This window comes from Gallus gallus, chromosome 7 (genome assembly GCF_016699485.2).
Source record: "Gallus gallus isolate bGalGal1 chromosome 7, bGalGal1.mat.broiler.GRCg7b, whole genome shotgun sequence".
Classification (NCBI taxonomy): domain Eukaryota; kingdom Metazoa; phylum Chordata; class Aves; order Galliformes; family Phasianidae; genus Gallus; species Gallus gallus.
In genome coordinates this window covers 15,924,268-15,939,148 of record NC_052538.1, presented here as the reverse complement: position 1 = coordinate 15,939,148, position 14,881 = coordinate 15,924,268, and the positions used below count along the sequence as shown (strand labels likewise).

The following is a 14,881-nucleotide window of genomic DNA, read 5'->3' as shown; positions in this document are numbered from 1 at the left end:
CAGACAGTGTCTGTTCACGTTCTCCAGATACTAGGGGCGCCATAACAAAGTTAAGGTCAAGTTAGTGTCTTATCTTGGGTGGCACGGAGCGCCGCATCTCCGCCAGCCGCGCCCGCACCTCCGCGCCCGCACGGTCCGCGGGGCGCCCGCACCGCCACGGAGGGCTTTTGGAAATGCCACTCGGAGCAGAACCCTTCGTGATCCCACGCGACGGTTGCAGACGTTTCAAGACGCCTAACGGTAAAGTACGCGCCCGGCTGCGGACGCGACGAGCGTTTGTGTTGCGACGCGATGTAACGGGAGCGAGGCGAACAACGGGGGGACGCGGTGCTCGGAGCCGGGCTGGGGACCGACCCCGGGGTGGAGGCTCCGGCGGGTGGGGACCCCCGGCTCTGCCCCATTGCGGAGGGGCTTCTGCGGTATCGGGCTCCCGCTCCCGAATCGGATCGCTTTTGAAGGGACTGTTTCCTACAAGGTCTGTTTTCGTATTAACAGATCGTCGCCATGTCTTTGAACTTGAATTAGTCGAAAGCGGTTGGCTCCTGCGCCAACGTTTAGTTGATGCTGGGCTCGCTGCATCGAAAGCAAGGTGCGGGGTTCTGGCTGAGGCGCAGTTTGTTGCCTGAGCGGTGATGAAAATGACCTTTCTGAGTGTCCCAGAGCCAGCCCCGCTGTGAGCCCGGTCCCAGCCCTGGGGCACGACCCAGAGGGTCCCTGCCCGGCGCTGCGGTGAGGGACGCAGGAGCCATTTTAGCCGCGCAGGCATCGTTTTTGGGACGTGGTTCGCGTGTCGTGGCAAAATCGAGAAGGCTCGAACGTTCCCGGTAAAGGGAGGAAATGGTGGCTTTGTGTCTTGGTTTCTGGTGATAACTGGTGATAGCGAGAGAGGCTCTCTGCTGGCAGCCATTTGTGGCGCGTGAGGTGGTCTGAAAGCGAGGCGTCAGGGCAGCACTACAGTGCTGTATGAGGGGGGGAAAGAGTGAGAAAAAAACAAAAAAAAAGGATGAGCTCCATCCGATCAGCTGGATTCGGGTCTCTCGGTTTCGGAAGGGCCGGGGGCTGCGCAGCAGAAGCCCCTGCGGCAGCCCTCGCCCGTTTTGGAGGACCAGGCGCGGAGTGGCCGTGGCGGCGGGCGGGGGCAGGTTGCGGCTCTGGATGCGGGGTCTGGTTGCGGGACCGGGCTGAGGATCTCCACCCGGACCTGTCCGCAGCGCGGGGCTGTGGCCGGCAGAGCCCGTCCACCTCAGAGGCGAGGGCTTTCTCCGCGTGCCTCGGGGCTGCGGGCCGGTCCCCGCTTCCCTACTTGGGTGGCGGCCGCCTCTGGGGAGCAGCTCGGGGCCTGGGGGCTGCACGGAGCGCCCGGAGGTGTCCGGGTGGCGGGGAGAGACCCTGACGGGCCCGAGAGCTCGGGCGGATTGCATGTTGGTTTGGAGAGCGGCATATGGCATATGCTGTGGCTATGCTGTGCGGTGATGGAAAAAGGCATTCCCATAGAGAGCTGGCAAACGTTGCTGGAATGAGGAGCCGCTCGAGCACCGGGGGCTGTTGCTGGCGCGTATTGTTTATTCTGTTCCCTTTTCGGTCCTCGTGACCCGGTCTGCGGTCCTCTATTTAATATAATATTTCAAGGAGAAAGAGAAAACGGGTAGAAGGGAGCCCTCGAAGGCAGGGCAGAGCGGGGCAGGGCTGCGGGCGCCGTGTGTGCCGCCCGCTTCCAGCCCCGCTCTTCCCTCCCAATGAAAGTGAACGTTTGGTGGGAGTTGGAGGCACGAACAGAGGTCACTTTGTGCGCGGCTCTGCTTCCAAGGAAAGCGTGCTCGTGGGCTTCTCCCCCTGCCCCGGCCCTTCCCTTGCCAGAAGAGCCCCGAAGTGTCTCCCCTTCCCGAGACCCGCTGCTGAGAGATGTTCTCTTTGCATCTTTCTCCTTGCAGCTCGCCCACGGCGCCCTTGCACCAGAGCTCGGTGCTCGGGCTCGAGCGAGGGAACACGAGGCGCTCGGGGATCGCAATTTCGGGACGGATTTGGGTGCCAGCCTCGGAGCGCCGGAGCCGGGCGGGCAGATCCGCTCGGACCTCGGAGCGCGTGAACGGGACTCGGCCGCGCCGCGTGAACGGCGCCCGGCGGCCGCCACCGGCGGAGCCGCTCCCGCTCCCGAGCGGCGATCACGTTACGGAGGCCCGGTGCCCGGCTCGGAGCCCGCACCGCGGCCCGGAGGTCGCCTACCCCGACGGAGGCTCCCGGGCGGGCGGCGGCGATGCGGGGGGGGCCGCGCCGCGGGGCCCCGCACCCGGCGGAGGCGGCGGGCGGGCGGCGGGCAGGGCGGCGCGGCCCCAGGTGAACGCCCGCAGCACCTCGGGCACCGCTCGGCCGCCGGAGAAGGAGGGGAAAAGGCGAGCGGGGCCGCCCGCTCATCCCTCCGTGCCGGGAGGGCTCTTTGGAGAGATCTCGGGAGCCGTTCCGAGGGGCCGATATAGATATAAGGACATTTCTACATTGCGTCACGTGACATAATTACCACTAGAATCAATCAAGATGAATTGCACGTCAGCACACGGTGGGGATTTTTTCTTAGTTGATCCTGTCCAAAGCCTCTTGTGCAATAGATGGATCTCGTTCAACGCATTGAAGCCTCCCGGTCGCTCGCAATCGCGAAAAGGAAGACATGACCGAGTTTGACGATTGCAGTCACGGCGCATCCAATATGTATCTGCCAGGGTGCGCTTATTACGTCTCGCCCTCAGACTTCTCGACGAAACCCTCTTTTTTGTCGCAATCGTCTTCCTGTCAAATGACTTTTCCTTATTCTTCTAATTTACCTCATGTCCAACCTGTGCGCGAAGTGGCATTCAGGGAATACGGATTAGAGCGCGGCAAATGGCAGTACAGGGGCAGTTACGCTCCCTATTACTCAGCTGAAGAGGTGATGCACAGAGACTTTCTGCAGCCCGCGAACAGGAGGACGGAAATGCTATTCAAAACGGACCCCGTGTGCGGCCACCACGGAGCGTCCCCCGCCGCCTCCAACTTCTACGGCTCGGTGGGGAGGAACGGCATCCTGCCGCAGGGCTTCGACCAGTTCTACGAGCCGGCCCCCGCGCCCCCGTACCAGCAGCACTCCGAGGGCGAGGGGGACGCGGACAAGGGCGAGCTGAAGCCCCAGCACAGCGCCTGCAGCAAGGCACCTTCCGGCCAGGAGAAGAAAGTGACAACGGCGAGCGGCGCCGCTTCCCCTCCCGGTGAGGCTGTTGCAGAGAAGAGCAACAGTTCAGGTGGGTATCGGCGGTGACGCGGGGGCAAGAGTACAAGGCCGACACTTTGTCAAGCCGCATTTTATGTGCCATTTTATAAGCATCCAAAGGATTTTATATATCCTATAAGATTTCCTTCGCCGTTGTAAAGCGTGTTTACGATAGGAAACCAATTTAGGTGGGCTTAAGGTATTCTCGGAAGAGGATATTAATTGTTATTAAATTGTTGATTTGGCGGGGGGCGGACGGCGCGATCTCACAGGTAGGGCTCGGAGCTGCCTCCGCGGTGCAGGCTGAGCTCTTCGTCTGCTTGAGGCGGGGGTGGGGGCGAAAGGGCTTGGAGAAACTTGGAATATTTCCAGCCCATTTAAATATGTCCGTGTAGCGCTCGAAGTGCTCTCTTTTACGGAGAAGATGGGAAATATTCTCTCTCTTTTTTTTTTTTTTAATTATTATTTTGCTTTTCCTGTGTCAACCGGAGAGCAAAAGCCCGGGGAGTATTTTCGGAGCTGTTGGAGGGCTGCTTCCCGGGGCGGGGGGACATGGGCAAAGTCTGAGCTCTTCCCAGACGAGCGCGGTCGTATTCTGCATAAATCAGCATTTTCTCTCTTTAATTTCAGCAGTTCCTCAGCGATCGAGGAAAAAGAGGTGTCCCTATACCAAATATCAGATAAGAGAACTGGAACGTGAGTTTTTCTTCAACGTGTACATAAACAAAGAGAAAAGACTGCAGTTGTCCAGAATGCTCAACCTCACTGACCGGCAAGTTAAAATCTGGTTCCAGAATCGAAGGATGAAAGAAAAGAAACTGAACAGAGATCGACTCCAATACTTCACTGGAAATCCCTTGTTTTGAGGAGGAAAAAAAGAAAGAAAAAAAAAAGAAAGGAAAAAAAAAAGAAAGGAAAAAATGTAAAAAAAAAAAAAATCGAAAGAGAAAGAGAAAAGGAAGAAAGAAGAAGAAGCAAAGAATCCCTCGGTCAGTGTGACCTGCCATCCGAATGCCAAGTGAATGGGTTTACATGACACAGCCGCCCTGCGGAACTCAAAGTTTCATTTCCATGCGCAGCTCCACACGCTGAATGGCCACAGGAGATTTCGGGGCTTGGCGGAGCAGATTCCTGCTAAGGGAACCTAGAGTAAAGCCAGCTGTCTATTCTCAAGTGGTTCTCGCCAAAGGTGCTTTTTTTTTTCTCCTCTCCTCTCCCACAGTACCAGCAATGGACCTGCAGTGTGTCTGGTAGTTTTTGCTTACGATTCATTGAGTTCGGGGGGGGCTATGTTGTTGCTTTTGAGTTAGGGTAACACTTTCCTCCCCTCAAGTGAATGCGGTTTATTTAAGAGATGGTAAATGTACGTTCGCTATATATAAAATATATATATATATATGTTTCTATTGTCATCCAAAAGCATGGGCCACTGTCTTTTTCATGTGAATAAATGGTTTCTAGTAAAGCTAAGGTTATAACTTCCGTGCGCTGTATGGATTTCCAACTCCGAAGGATCCCGGGCTAGAGCCAAGTTCAGTTAAATAACGACGGGAGGGAGCCAAGGCGGATTACTCTAAATGCGTTTTAAATAAATAATAGCTCAGCTCTCCGGCTCTGCCTCTGTAGATCCTCGGAAGCGAGCTGCTCCCTCCCCAGGGCGAAGCAGAGCGAGCGCGGCCGCCCGCAGCCCGTCCCCGCGGCCGGAGCCGTTACTATAAACAACGAAAAGGGCTTTTAACCGGTCAGGCCCCCGGTAAGCCCCGAACCCCCAACGCCAATGAGTGTTTACTCGCGGCGCAGGCTGAGGCAGAGCGAGGGCTCCGAGCGGCTGAGACGACGGGGAGCTATAAAGCGCCGGCGCTCGTGGGGAGGAAAAACCTGCGGAGCGGAGGGGTGGGTCTCGGAGCCGCGGGGCTGCGCGGGGGCCGGCGGAGGTTCCCCCCGCTTTGTGCGGCGTGACCCGGCTGGGCTGTTGGCGAAACCTTGAACTGTCTAGACAACACCATAAAAGCCGAGGTTCTAAACAGCTTAATTGGGTTATATTATACACCTTCTGCCGGGTGAAAAAGAGATTTCCGCAGTGTGCCATAAAGGCGAGGAGTGAGAAAAGAATTTGGCTTTTTTTTTTTGAATAGGACGGAGCGGCTCTCGCTACGCTCGCGTTCGCGGAAGGCAAAAGTGCGCAAACGAGTCGGGAACGGCCCCGGAATTAAGAAAAAAAAACGGAGAGAAAGAAGCGGAGGGAGGCGCGGCTGAGAAGGGAAAAAATTTAAAAACCCCTTAGCAAGAAAAACATAAGTGTATGCCTTTGAACTTCCAAAATGTCAAGGTCATCACCTTTAACCTTTCGGAATAATTAGGCGCCTTAAGGTTCCTCTGCTATTTTCCACCACCACCCACCCTCTCTCTGTCTCCCTCTCTCTCGCTCACCCTCCCGCCCCACACACGCACACACGGCAGCGCCCCGCAACGCGCAGCGCCCGCCCGGCCGAGGGGAGCGGCTCCGCGGTGCGGAAAGCCCTGCCGGCCCCGCGTCCCGACCCTTCCCCTGCCGGGCCCGGCTATTCCCCGACCACCTTCTTCTCTTTTATTGGAAAGGAAATAATCCTAAAGAAACGAACGCTGCTTTTGTCGCTCCGAGTAAAACGCGGAGGCGGCGAGAAACGCTCGGCAACGGAGCGAGAAGGGTGCGATTTCGGCAGCTTCCCCCCGGCTGCGCGTTCCCCACAAAGCCCATTAATTAGGAGCGCTCGGAGCGGCGCGGATTTCATTCCTCCCGACCTTCCAGCAGCGTTCTCGCGTCTCTCCCGAGTCCCAATCCGCAGCGCGAGAGCAGGGCGTTCGCTTTCCGTTCCCCGCGGTGCTCTAAGCGGCCGTCTTAAGGGATTCGGATCCCTTTAAAAAGCTCCCACACCGCAAAAGAGGGCCGCGGAAACCTAACCAGCCCGGCATTAATCTTGCATAAATGCTCAATTATAGCAGCTTTAGGTTTCTATTTAAAAAAAGAAAGGGAGAAAGCCGTGACCGACAGCGAATGGAGCGGCCGGGAGGGAGGCGGCTGCTCCTCCACCCGGAGCCACACGAGGGCGCATCGCTGCTGCGCAGCGCCGTCCTCGTGCTCCGGTATATTTCCTCCTAATAATAATTCCACCGCTAATAAAACATCTAATATATAAGTAACGAGAAGATTTCAGGGCCTTCCAAATGAGAAAATAAAGCATCAAAAAGATTTATTAAACAAATAACCCGTAACCGTGACGTGCCCGAGAAATATGCCAATTTAAAAGAAATTTTGGTGCTCGTAATCTTTTATAACGCATCCGAGCTTTAAAAAAATCCCATAATTTTAAGGGGAAAAAAAAGAAAGCCCCACCGATACTCAGAATTCGTTCCCCGGAACGAAAACCTATTTACTCCCTTCAGGACGGCCTCGACGCGGATAGAACAAAAGTAATATAAATCCCAGGCGCTGCCACTGTTTATCTTTCGTTTTTTACCGAGGCTTTTCTTAAATAAACCTTTCGATACAGAAAAGCGTAATTTCAGAAACGCGTTTTATTTAAACGCGGCTTTAACGCGAGGTGCTGAGAGCGCTTATTTTTTTAATAGACAGGCAGAGACTAAAGCGAAAGAAGACGTTTTTAATATCCGAACATCACCTTGCCAAGGCTCTGCTGATTGCAATCCCTCTCCTTAACAACACTACGGAGATCTATTAAAATGAAACCAGAGATTAGAAAATTAAAGCGGAGCTTATGAATTCCCTGGGCTTTCTCCAGCGACCGAGAGCGTTCCGTTTTGCTGTTCCGTGCTCTTTTTGTCCTCCAACGCGCACTTTTGCTCAGAACCTCCCCGGAAAAAGGGCTCCTCTCCTCTCTGCTCAGCCGCTGCCTTCGCCAAAATCTATTTCTGCCGCTTCGGCCGCGTTCCGCGCTGCCACAGCCCCACGTCCCGTGAAAGCGTTTGTTGGCACTCCGTCCGCTGGGTTTGGGGGTGGCTTTTCGTTGTTGTTGTTTGGGTTGGCTTTTTTTTTTTTTTTTTAGAAGTTCATTGTTAACAGTTTCCTAGAAATAGCCTTCCCGTCTGCGATAAAACGGCATTGTGCAGCCTCACGTCCCCGGGTCCCTGGCGCCACGAGAGCCCCTTTGAGCCCAACCCAGAGCCCGGAGGAACCCCTCTGCTCTCGGCGGAGATACCTATTTCGAGAGGGAAACGTTCACCAAAGTTTTCCCGTTTGTTTTGCTGGCATTCGGCTCTTCTTGGGAGAGCCCGCACCGACCCCAGAGCCTTCGGGCTCCCACGTGAAGCTTCAGCCCCTCGCAATTAGCGCGGCCGCTCTCAGAGGATGTGAACGGCTGATTGGAGCCGGGTGTGTTGTTAATTAAGGGGAAAAAAAAAAAAAACAAAAAGCAAAACAAAAAAAAACCCAACCAAAAATACCCCAAACCCCACCACAACCTTGAATACGGGAACGCCACTTTGTTCCTTTTCTTTTCTTTTTTTTATTTTCTTTTATTTTCTTTTTTTTTTTAATTCAGCTCGTTAACGTGATGGTTCTGTCAGAGTCTATCATCTCTTGTATCCTTTCCCCCCCCCCCCCCTCCCCTCCTCGTTCCTCTGCTTTATTCCTTCGGAAAGAAAAGGCTGGGAGCTATTTCCGAACGCCTTTGAGCTTGTCCCTTCAGGAGGGCGAGAAGGGCATTTGCCTCTTAGCTGATTGAACCTCAGATTCGGCAGCGGTCTGCCGAAAGTCAAACGTGCCGGGCCGCGGCCGGATCGCCGACCGGTCTGCACGCCAAAGTCCTGTAAGGATAAGGCTGTGCCCCTGCGCGGAAATACGGCAATACGACAGGGGGAGGCTGAGGCTGCGGTAGAGTGGGTGCTGCCGCGCTCTCCCCACGGCAGAAATAGCACCTCCGAAACGACGGGCGGCGAGGAATTTTGTTTATTTTATAAGGTGTCGCGTTGAAGAAAAGGCGTAGTGCCATCAGGGCGTTCCTGCCCCCCCAGCCGAGGGCAAAATCATCCGGGGAATCCGAGCCCCCCGGCCGAGTCGCCGGCTCTTTCTATGAAAACATGGCACACGGAGCTCTGGGCAGCGTGACAGTTGCGCTGTTGAAAGAAGCGGGGTCACGGTGCCGTAGCCGATATATGTATATATATATTTTTCCCCTTTAAATACAAACTATTCTTCAATCTCCCCGCCGTGTAACGGAGAGATATAAAACATGCAGCCCGAGCGCTTAAAGACGCCCTAAATAAAATGCTGGAATCGAGTAAATGAAAGCAATTTGACTAAAAGCTTCCCGGGCTCCAGCCTATTTTTAAAGGCAGATATTCCTCGCAATACCTTTGTTACTGAAGGCATCTGCGAAATATCCAGCCTCTCCCATCCCATCCCCCCCCATAATGAGACACAAACACGGCAAATTGCAACGATGGGAATCGTCAGCGCGCTCGAGAAAAACATCATATCACGAGTAATAAGGTTTAGGGAGATAAGGCGGTGAAATGAAAGCCCACCGGCACGTCTGGTAACCTCCGGGTTTTAGCCCTGACATTTGCTGGAGGAGAAATCTGTAATGTCCACCTATGCTTTATTACAAACAGTAATTTACATCTGCATGGAGCCATTGGTCGGGGTTTTTTTTTTTCTTCCTTCCCTCGTTCGGAAAAATATGGGGCTCTGAGAGCAAAACCTTTATATTAATGTAGACTGTATATCTCATTTATTGCACGATATTGATTTATTTATTAATGTTAATTACTTGATTCCATTTTAATATGATTTAAAACAATAGTGACATTAAATGCCCAGAGCCTAAGTCTCCGGCTCCCCAGTGGCTCTCGCATGTTTATTCAACTTCTATTTACATCAAACTTAAACTTTCCTTCTGTTCATTTTCAATAAAAAGTCGCTGCCCGTTCCTCAGACCCCCCTCGTGATTTATCGTGGGCGAAGGGTCCTTTCGGAGCTGTTTGGCGGCCCCGAATACGAAATTTAAATCACGATCATCGCAGCCATCATCTCGCTTTCCTTGCGGTGGCGCGGAAGAAATTCATATCTTCAATTACAAAAATCAAAGAGCCCTCCCGTCTAAGCGGCGGCCGAGGGCCGGCCGGCTCAGCGCTGCCGGGGGGGGTGGGGGGGCAGCCGGGGCCGCCCGCACCTCCGCCGCCGCGCAGCTCTCCGCGGCCCTCCGCGCTCCGCCCGCGGCCGGGGTGTTTCTGGGACCCCCTTTCTTTCTCTCTTTTCCTCCCCCCCCCCCCCTCCCCGAAAGAGTCAATAAAGATTACGAAAGAGCCGTTTGATGGGCATAAAATTCCCGATTAGATGTCACAGTCGAGCCTTAAACCGCGTCGAGGAAAATAGTATTTGGTGGCTTTAAACTCTGTGGGTCGTCCTGGCTGTTGTCGGAGAAGAGGAAATTGCTAGAAAGCGAGGGGGGGACGCGGCGCTCCGAGGCTCCTCCGCAGCTCTCCCCCGGCTCGGCCAAATCTTAGCAATGGCTCTGATCGTGATCTTAAATGCGCCGAGCCGGGAGCTGCCCCTTCCCGGCTCGGAGCGCGGTGGCGGAGGGCTGCGGGGCAGCGCCGAGCCGGGAGGCGGCGGATCGAGGAAGGTAATGTTTAAACTGCGGCAACACAGGAGCCGGGGACGGCGGCTATAAAAGGCGCTGCCTCTTAACCTGACAATGATGTTGTATTTGAACAGCTGCGATAAGGTTTTAAAAGGGTCTGTCTCATTGCCACAGCGAAATTTTAAATGGGGTTATTGTTTCCAGCCACGCAAAGTGTGCGGGAGAGCGCCCGGCGGCCGAGAGCCAGGAAAGCAGGGAGAAGTGGAGCCCACGCTGCTGGAAAACGCGTGTTTGGAGCCGGGCGAAGGGCGCGGATGGGGATTTAAAAATCCTTCCCCGTGCAGCTGCGCTGTGGGGCCGGCGGGGTTCTGCCGGCGGAGAGGGCCCACAGCGGCCCGTGCGTCCGGCACGGGAACCACCAACAAGTTCACTGCGGGGGGGTCCCCGGCCTCGGGCCCTGCGTGGGGACGGATTAAATAAAGGCAAAAAAAAAGAAAAAAGAAAGGAGGAAATGAAGAAAATGGGGTGGGGGGCGGAGGGGGGGGGGTGAAATAAAGAGGGCGAGGAAAGGAAAGGAAGGGAAGAGAAAGGAAAGGAAAGGAGAAAGAGTGAAAAAAGAGCTGGTGCCGTCAGTGTTTAAAACGTAACAGGTTCGGGTGTAAATATGGGTTCGGCGAGGGGGGAAAAACAGCAAAACGCGCTGAGAGCGCTGAGATGCGGAAATCTCCCTTGCCATGCGGGCACTCCGCGTTACCCCCCGCGTTTCTATCGTCATTCCCCTATACTCCATCTGCACTCATCGTTCTTCCCCAAAATAAAAGAAAACGAAGCAAGAAAGGAAAGGGGAAAGTTGGTGGAGCGGGGGCGGCGAGCGCCCGGCGCCCAGCGCTTCTGGCAGCAGTGCTGCGGAAGGGGGGACGATCTCTTGCGGGGCTTTCAGCTCGCAGGGCAAGAGAAAACACGTTCATTTTTATTTTCCTCTCACGAGGCGTCGTGAAATAATTCGAGGAAGGCACTGCGACGATAAAGCGCAACTTCGGACAAAAGTCTGCCTTTTCGTATTTGACGATTTGTGTTAAAACAAAAATTGACCTTCTCGGTGAGCAGCGAGGAAAAAAAAATCAATAGTATAATTTTCAATAATTCATAACGCGAACGCCATTATGCTAAATCTTAACTATTAATCTTATCCTTTACAAAGTCTCGATTGATTTGCTAATAAAATATCTTCCCGTGTGTGGCAACAGAGGGTATAACTCTTTAAAAAGCTCCAGAAGCAAGAAAATTACCAAGTCGCCCAAGAATGTAGATGAGGATTTTATTGATCGCCCCTGATTCTTCTTAATACGCATTAATAAATTCCGCAACCTTTTGTACCTCGCACTTGTCAGGAAGCGATGCTGCCACGGCGAGGGGAGGCACGATGGCCGCTGCGCTCCGGGCCGCGCCGAGCCGAGCCGAGCCGAGCCGAGCCGCGCTGCAGCCAGACTCGACAGGGCCGGCCCCGCGCGGCGCGGCGCGGCTCGGCTCGGCTCGGCTCGGCGCGGCTCGGCTCGGCGAGGCTCGGCTCGGCTCGGCGCGGCTCGGAGCGGAGCGGAGCGGGGCCGCGGCCGGGGCCCGGCGCGGTGCCGCAGCGCGGGGCCGGGCGCGGTGCGGTGCCGCGGCGGCGGCCTAGGGGTCGCTGTTGACCGCGGCGGGGCGCGGCGGGGCGGCGCGGCGGGGAGCGTCAGCGGCGGGGCGGCGGGGCGCGGGGCGGCGGGCGCTGCCATTGGCCCGGCTGTCATGTGGTCGCGCGGAGGCATCCGCAATTACACGGGAATGTTTTCCTAGAGATGTCAGCCTACAAAGGACACAATCTCTCTTCCTCAAATTCCTCCCCAAAATGTCCTTTCCCAACAGCTCTCCTGCCGCTAATACTTTTTTAGTAGATTCTCTCATCAGTGCGTGCAGGAGTGACAGTTTCTACTCCAACAGCGCCAGCATGTATATGCCACCTAGCACAGACATTGGGACTTATGGGATGCAAACCTGTGGACTCCTACCGTCTCTGGCTAAAAGAGAAGTTAATCACCAAAATATGGGTATGAATGTACATCCTTATATACCTCAAGTAGACAGTTGGACAGATCCGAACAGATCTTGTCGAATAGAGCAACCTGTTACACAGCAGGTCCCCACTTGTTCCTTCACTACAAATATTAAGGAAGAAAGCAATTGCTGCATGTATTCCGATAAGAGAACCAAACTCATTTCTTCAGACGTCCCTTCCTACCAGAGGCTGGTGTCTGAATCATGCCCCATTGAGAACCCCGAGGTTCCCGTCCCAGGATATTTTAGACTGAGCCAGACCTACGCCACTGGGAAAACCCAAGAGTACAATAATAGCCCTGAAACGAGTTCAACCGTAATGTTACAGTTAAACCCTCGCGGCAGCTCCAAACCGCAGCTATCTTCTCAACTTCAGATGGAAAAGAAAATGAATGAAAACCCGAACGGCCAGGACGGCGCGGCTAAAGTCTCTCAAGTGGAAAGTCCCGAGCCCAAGTCCACGTTGCAAGACGAGAGGAGCTGCCTGCCCGAAGGCTCCGTGTCCAGCCCCGAGGTCCAGGAGAAGGAGACTAAAGGTCTGTATTACCGAGCTTGAGCCGCGCCGTGCCGAGATCCGGCACCCGGCACCACGCAGCTCCCCGCTGCCCTGACGAGCCCGCGGCCACCCCGCTTCACGGGGACGAGTGTGGGGCTGCAGGTGCTGCGCCTGCGAAGATTTTGGCAGGCGAAAAACGCCACACAAAAGGGTCCGAAGGTTCGCTTTGAGCCGTGCCTCCCTTGTGCATGCAGCCCTTCTCTGCGGTGCGGGGTAGCTCCGTGTGCTCCTTAGTGCGCTGCTGCAGCCCAAACCGGCCAAATTCCTTTTAAAAAGCAGCTCTGGAGGTTGTAAAATACCAGCAGCGCAACTTTCCTCTCGTAATATCGCGCTGATTTTCGCCGCCGAGGCCGGCTGCGGTTTGATCGCGTTTAAACTTAATTACGATGCTGTTAAAATAGGTGAGGGATAGGTGCTTCCAGGCTGGGGGAAGTTGGGAACAAACGCACAATGAAAGCAGCAGCCCCGCTGCCTGCGTGAGCAGAGCGTGCACCGTGCGGATATGGTGCTGGGGAGAACCTTGGGTTCGGCTCCAAAAAGCTCAGCGTTATTTGGAAATGCGTGCGGAAGGTAAAGGTGGTGCTTCTCTGATTTTATTTGCCCTTCAAGGGAGCGCAGGAGCCTCCGTTTCGAGCAGCGTGTGGCGAGGAATCACAAAAAACGGGAAAATTTGTCTGACAAAAATGCGCTTTGCCTCCTTCAGGTCCATTTTTACCCTACGCGCGCGTGGAGGTTCTCTTTTTATGAATTATAGTTGCCAGTCCGGGTCTGGGTTGGCGTGGGACGGATCCCTTTCTGGTGGTGGGGGGGGGGGGGGAATAGAAATAGAATCTAAGAGGAAAATGGAGGAAAGAAAAAAAAAAAAAAACAACCCCAACCCAACAACAACAACAAAAACCCGCGAGGCGGAGGGCGTTAATTTCACGTGTGCTTTTGGGGCTGGGAAAACGTCTGTGTCTGCTCCGAGGTGCGCTGGTGCTGCCCGGCCGGCCGGGGGGTGCTGCCCCAGGCGCGTGGCGGGGGCATTTTGCAGCGGGGCGTTCGGGCACGCGGCGGGCGGGGGCCGCGGGCCGGGCCGGGCCGGGCGCGGGGCCGCGCTGCGGGCAGGGTGAGGCCGACCCCGCACGGCCGCAGCTCGGCGCTGGGAAGGGCCGAGAGGGACGCGGCCACCGCCGCTGCCCCCCGTCCGCAGCGCCCCGCGCAGCGGCTCCGCGCACATCCGCCATGGCTGCCAGACGCTGCGGAGGGGTCATGGCCAAGGGTACGCGCTTACAGCCGGAGGGGGTGTTCATTTTTTTTTTTTTCTTCTTCTTCTTCTTCTTCTTCTTTGATTTTGATAGAGGAAATCAAGTCTGATACTCCAACGAGCAATTGGCTAACTGCAAAGAGTGGCAGAAAGAAGAGGTGCCCTTACACTAAACACCAAACACTGGAATTAGAGAAAGAGTTCTTATTCAATATGTATCTCACCCGAGAGCGCCGCCTAGAGATCAGTAAGAGCGTAAACCTCACTGACAGGCAGGTCAAGATTTGGTTTCAAAACCGCAGAATGAAGCTCAAGAAGATGAGCAGGGAGAACCGAATCCGAGAACTGACCGCTAATCTGACCTTCTCCTAAGGCGTTCCCGGGGGTGGCAACAGCGAGCAGTGGGCACGGCACCGCCGGTGCCACGTGGGGGAGAGACTGTGGCAGAACCGTCCTTTTCCTTTTATTTTCTGGTAGAATGTGACTCTTCGTCCTTCTTTTAGCGCTGCAAGTGAATATGTATTACTATGACGAGTATATATAAAACCTAGCACGTGTAATTTATTTTTGTTCTCATCGTAATGCAGGGTAACTATTATTGAATATTATCATTTGGTCTTAACTTATTGGAACTGTCGAACATCCAAGCAATGTGACTTTTTTTTTCATGTTTTTACTAACAAAATGGTATTTATGTGGGGCTGTTACACGGGCCATAACGTTTGGAGTACGTTCACTACTTTAAGAAACGGGGGGGGGGGGGGGGGAAACTTTGGGGGCGGGGGGAAAGAGAAGCACATCGCAATGTAACTATCCTCGCAAATGAACTTAGAGGTCGTCCTTCGTAAAATGGAATCTTTCATTCCTCTCCATTGTAGACATTTTCTTGTGGTGCATATGTGGAATAGTAGTCGTTCAGCAGCAATATGTCCTTCTTGTGCATGTTCTGTTCGCATGTATAATGCAATAAACTCTGTAAACTACTGCGGTCCCTTTGGTTTTCTACAAACGTTCCCGGTGCGGATGCAGGTTGCTTTCCTGACCCTCCCTCGCCAGCGACTCCTGGGCCTGGTGCTCCTTCTCCTCCTCGTTCTGCTCTTTGTGTGTCTCTGCCCGGGCTTCGGTCTTTCTTTTTCCCTTTTTCTTTGTTTTTTTTCCTTTCCTTTTCTTTC

The 14,881-nt window shown here is 54.6% G+C and overlaps 2 protein-coding genes across 7 annotated transcripts; both read left to right on the top strand.

Moving 5' to 3' along the window:
- Positions 1 to 2,589: 2,589 nt before the first annotated feature.
- Positions 2,590 to 8,775, top strand: HOXD11 (homeobox D11). 4 transcript variants are annotated; one of them, XR_001467422.4, is made up of 3 exons: positions 2,590 to 3,269; positions 3,869 to 4,427; positions 5,374 to 8,775. XR_001467422.4 is itself a non-coding variant. In XM_015289379.4 (2 exons), exons 1-2 carry the CDS (start codon positions 2,663 to 2,665, stop codon positions 4,102 to 4,104), a joined length of 840 nt encoding a protein of 279 aa, XP_015144865.1. In that variant the 5' UTR covers positions 2,590 to 2,662; the 3' UTR covers positions 4,105 to 4,716. The 4 variants fall into 4 exon arrangements, 2 of the variants coding, with proteins under 2 accessions (XP_015144865.1, NP_989951.1); XR_005861232.2 differs by having other exon boundaries at positions 4,865 to 6,593; XM_015289379.4 differs by lacking the exon at positions 5,374 to 8,775 and having other exon boundaries at positions 3,872 to 4,716.
- Positions 8,776 to 9,434: 659 nt separating this feature from the next.
- Positions 9,435 to 14,693, top strand: HOXD10 (homeobox D10). Of its 3 annotated transcripts, none has more exons than XM_046943714.1 (3): positions 9,435 to 9,861; positions 12,284 to 12,443; positions 13,804 to 14,693. In XM_046943714.1, exons 1-3 carry the CDS (start codon positions 9,745 to 9,747, stop codon positions 14,079 to 14,081), a joined length of 555 nt encoding a protein of 184 aa, XP_046799670.1. In that variant the 5' UTR covers positions 9,435 to 9,744; the 3' UTR covers positions 14,082 to 14,693. The 3 variants fall into 3 exon arrangements, with proteins under 3 accessions (XP_046799670.1, XP_046799671.1, NP_001383552.1); XM_046943715.1 differs by lacking the exon at positions 9,435 to 9,861 and adding an exon at positions 11,648 to 11,900; NM_001396623.1 differs by lacking the exon at positions 9,435 to 9,861 and having other exon boundaries at positions 11,648 to 12,443; positions 13,804 to 14,456.
- Positions 14,694 to 14,881: the final 188 nt, after the last annotated feature.

Excerpts from the sequence above, each read along its gene's own strand:
- HOXD11 (NM_204620.2), top strand. The coding sequence starts at position 2,663 with ATGACCGAGTTTGACGATTGCAGTCACGGCGCATCCAATATGTATCTG. Across the intron at positions 3,270-3,868 it reads AGAGAAGAGCAACAGTTCAG|CAGTTCCTCAGCGATCGAGG; the intron begins GTGGGTATCGGC and ends CTTTAATTTCAG.
- HOXD10 (NM_001396623.1), top strand. The coding sequence starts at position 11,702 with ATGTCCTTTCCCAACAGCTCTCCTGCCGCTAATACTTTTTTAGTAGAT. Across the intron at positions 12,444-13,803 it reads CCAGGAGAAGGAGACTAAAG|AGGAAATCAAGTCTGATACT; the intron begins GTCTGTATTACC and ends TGATTTTGATAG.